The sequence below is a fragment of the Delphinapterus leucas genome, chromosome 9 (assembly GCF_059928025.1).
Source record: "Delphinapterus leucas isolate spDelLeu-1000000601 "Yukka" chromosome 9, BTC_Dleu_Yukka2, whole genome shotgun sequence".
Lineage (NCBI taxonomy): Eukaryota > Metazoa > Chordata > Mammalia > Artiodactyla > Monodontidae > Delphinapterus > Delphinapterus leucas.
Window position 1 is genome coordinate 79,213,585 of NC_143137.1, and position 2,845 is coordinate 79,216,429.

Sequence of the window (2,845 nt, forward strand, 5' to 3'; positions counted from 1 at the left end):
ACTATGCTGGGACCAAATAATATATATGGGCTACATTACACAATATATTTGCTTCATTAAAATATATATGATTTCAGTATTTTGTAGGCCAGAACATGAATTATATTTTCAATATCACTTCATAAATTTATAAACAAGAAGATATTATATTACCCAGACACTCTCTTTTTCAGAATGTAGAAGTCCACTAACAATACACTTCTTTTAGTATATATCTTTAAAATTTTGACAATGTAGCCTTTCTCAAAGCACATTGAGGGTAATCAACTAATGATGTGCATATTTTTAAGTTTAAAAAAATTAAGACCCTTTTAGAAAACGTTTTTGGAAAAATCTACATATAATTAGGGATAAAAACTCATTTTCCAAAATGAACTCTTAAATACCCATGATCAAAATTTGAAATACTGAGGAGCAGCTTTGCAACTCCTCGAATCTCTGTGTGCTTCAGCCTCCTTGCCTCCTCTCCAGCCTCCATCATGTCCATCAGGGTGACCCAGAAGTCCTACAAGGTGTCCACCTCCAGCCCCCGGTCCTTGAACAGCCGCTCGTACACCAGTGGGCCGGGCGCCTCCTCAGCCTTCTCCCAGGTGGGCAGCAGCAGCAGCTTCCGGGGCGGCCTGGGCAGCAGCATGAGTCTGGCTGCAGGTTACAGTGGGGCCCCAGGTCTGGGGGACATCACAGCTGTCATGGTGAACCAGAGCCTGCTGAGCCCCCTCAAGCTGGAGGTGGACCCCGGCATCCAGGCCGTGCGCACCCAGGAGAAGGAGCAGATCAAGATCCTGAACAACAAGTTTGCCTCCTTCATCGACAAGGTACGGCACCTGGAGCAGCAGAACAAGATTTTGGAGACCAAGTGGAACCTCCTGCAGCAGCAGAAGACAGCCCGGAGCAACATAGACAACATGTTTGAGAGCTACATCAACAACCTCTGGCGGCAGCTGGAAACCCTGGCCCAGGAGAAGCTGAAGCTGGAAGTGGAGCTTGGCAACATGCAAGGGCTGGTGGAGGACTTGAAGACCAAGTATGAGGAAGAGATCCAAAAGTGCACAGACATGGAGAATGAATTTGTCATCATCAAGAAGGATGTGGATGAAGGGCTTCCCTGGTGGCGCAGTGGTTGAGAGTCCGCCTGCTGATGCACGGGACACGGGTTCGTGCCCCGGTCCGGGAAGATCCCATATGCCGTGGAGCGGCTGGGCCCGTGACCCATGGCCGCTGGGCCTGCGCGTCCAGAGCCTGTGCTCCGCAACGGGAGAGGCCACAGCAGTGAGAGCCCCGCATACCGAAAAAAAAAAAAAAAAAAGAAGAAGAAGGATGTGGATGAAGCTTACATGAACAAGGTAGAGAGCTGGAGTCCCGCCTGGAAGGGCTGACTGATGAGATCGACTTTTACAGGCAACTGTATGAAGAGGCGGTCCACGCGATGCAGTCGCAGATTTCTGACACCTCCGTGGTCCTGTCCATGGACAACAGCCGCTCTCTGGACCTGGATGGCATCATCACCGAGGTCAAGGCCCAGTATGAGGAGATCGCCAACCACAGCCAGGCTGAGGCTGAGACCCTGTACCAGATCAAGTACAAGGAGCTGCAGACCTTGTCTGGGAAGCACGGGGATGACCGCCGTCGCACAAAGATTTCCGAGATGAACCGGAACATCAACCGACTCCAGGCTGAGATCGAGGGCCTCAAAGGCCAGAGGGCTTCCCTGGAGGCCGCCATTGCTGATGCCGAGCAGCGTGGGGAGCTGGCCGTCAAGGATGCTCAGGCCAAGCTGGCTGAGCTGGAGGCCGCTCTGAGAACCGCCACGCAGTACATGGCACGGCAGCTGCGCGAATACCAGGAGCTCATGAACGTCAAGCTGGCCCTGGACGCAGAGATTGCCATCTACCGCAAGCTGCTGGAGGGCGAGGAGAGCCAGCTGGAGTCTGGGCTGCAGAACATGAGCATCCACACCAAGACCACCAGCGGATACTCAGGTGGGCTGACCTCAGCCTACGGGACCCCTGGCCTCAACTACGGCCTGAGCTCCTACCCGTCCAGCTTGGGCTCTGGAGGGGGCTCTGGCTCCTTCAGCCGTAGCAGTTCCAAGGCTGTCGTTGTGAAGAAGATTGAGACCCGTGATGGGAAGCTGGTGTCGGAGTCCTCTGACATCCTGCCTAAGTGAAAGGCTCCCGCGATCCCTTCCAGCCTCCCCGCTCACTTGCTCGTGCAAGGAGTTATGCAGGGGAGTGTTGGAACCAAAGACCTGAGGCTCAGTCCCGACCTTAGCCCACCCCTGGGGGAGTCAACTGCCTGGGGCTCCCTCTGTTGCCCATGCCCCCAACTAAAAGCCAATCCAAGTGTCTTTTTCAGAATAAAGCTTCAGCTGGCTCTGCCAACAACAACATCAAAAAACTGAAATACTGAGATTCAAAATTAAGACAATAATAGCATCTCTGCCGTGGAAATATAATGTAAATCAATCAAGTGTTAATTATATCCATGTGTAATTTTCCTATCAATTACTAGATAGTTGAAATAATACATGTATTCTATATGTCCACGTATGTATATGTTTCTATAACTTTTTCCAAGAGTAAAGAATAGTGAAATAAATATTATTTTAAGAAAAAACTGCGTTTTTGATGCCAGATTGCCTCGTAGAAATATTACCAACTTAAAATATATTGAACAGTATATTAAAGTGTGCATTTCTTCATGCCCCCTTCCAATTAGAATAGTATAAATTGTAAAACCATTGCTAATCTGGTAGGTAAAGAATACCTGCGATGTTTCATTAGTTCACATTTATTTCATTACTAGTGCATGTTGTTGTCCTTTATCTATAGTTGGTTTTCTCTTT

At 49.2% G+C, this 2,845-nt stretch overlaps 1 protein-coding gene across 1 annotated transcript; it reads left to right on the top strand.

Annotated features, from left to right (window-relative positions):
* The first annotated feature begins 453 nt into the window (after positions 1 to 453).
* On the top strand, positions 454 to 2,239 carry LOC111168862 (keratin, type II cytoskeletal 8-like). Its single transcript, XM_089917100.1, is given in 3 exon segments — positions 454 to 1,088; positions 1,317 to 1,346; positions 1,349 to 2,239. Coding segments are annotated over 3 exon segments (1,458 nt in total). The 5' UTR covers positions 454 to 479; the 3' UTR covers positions 2,168 to 2,239.
* Positions 2,240 to 2,845: the final 606 nt, after the last annotated feature.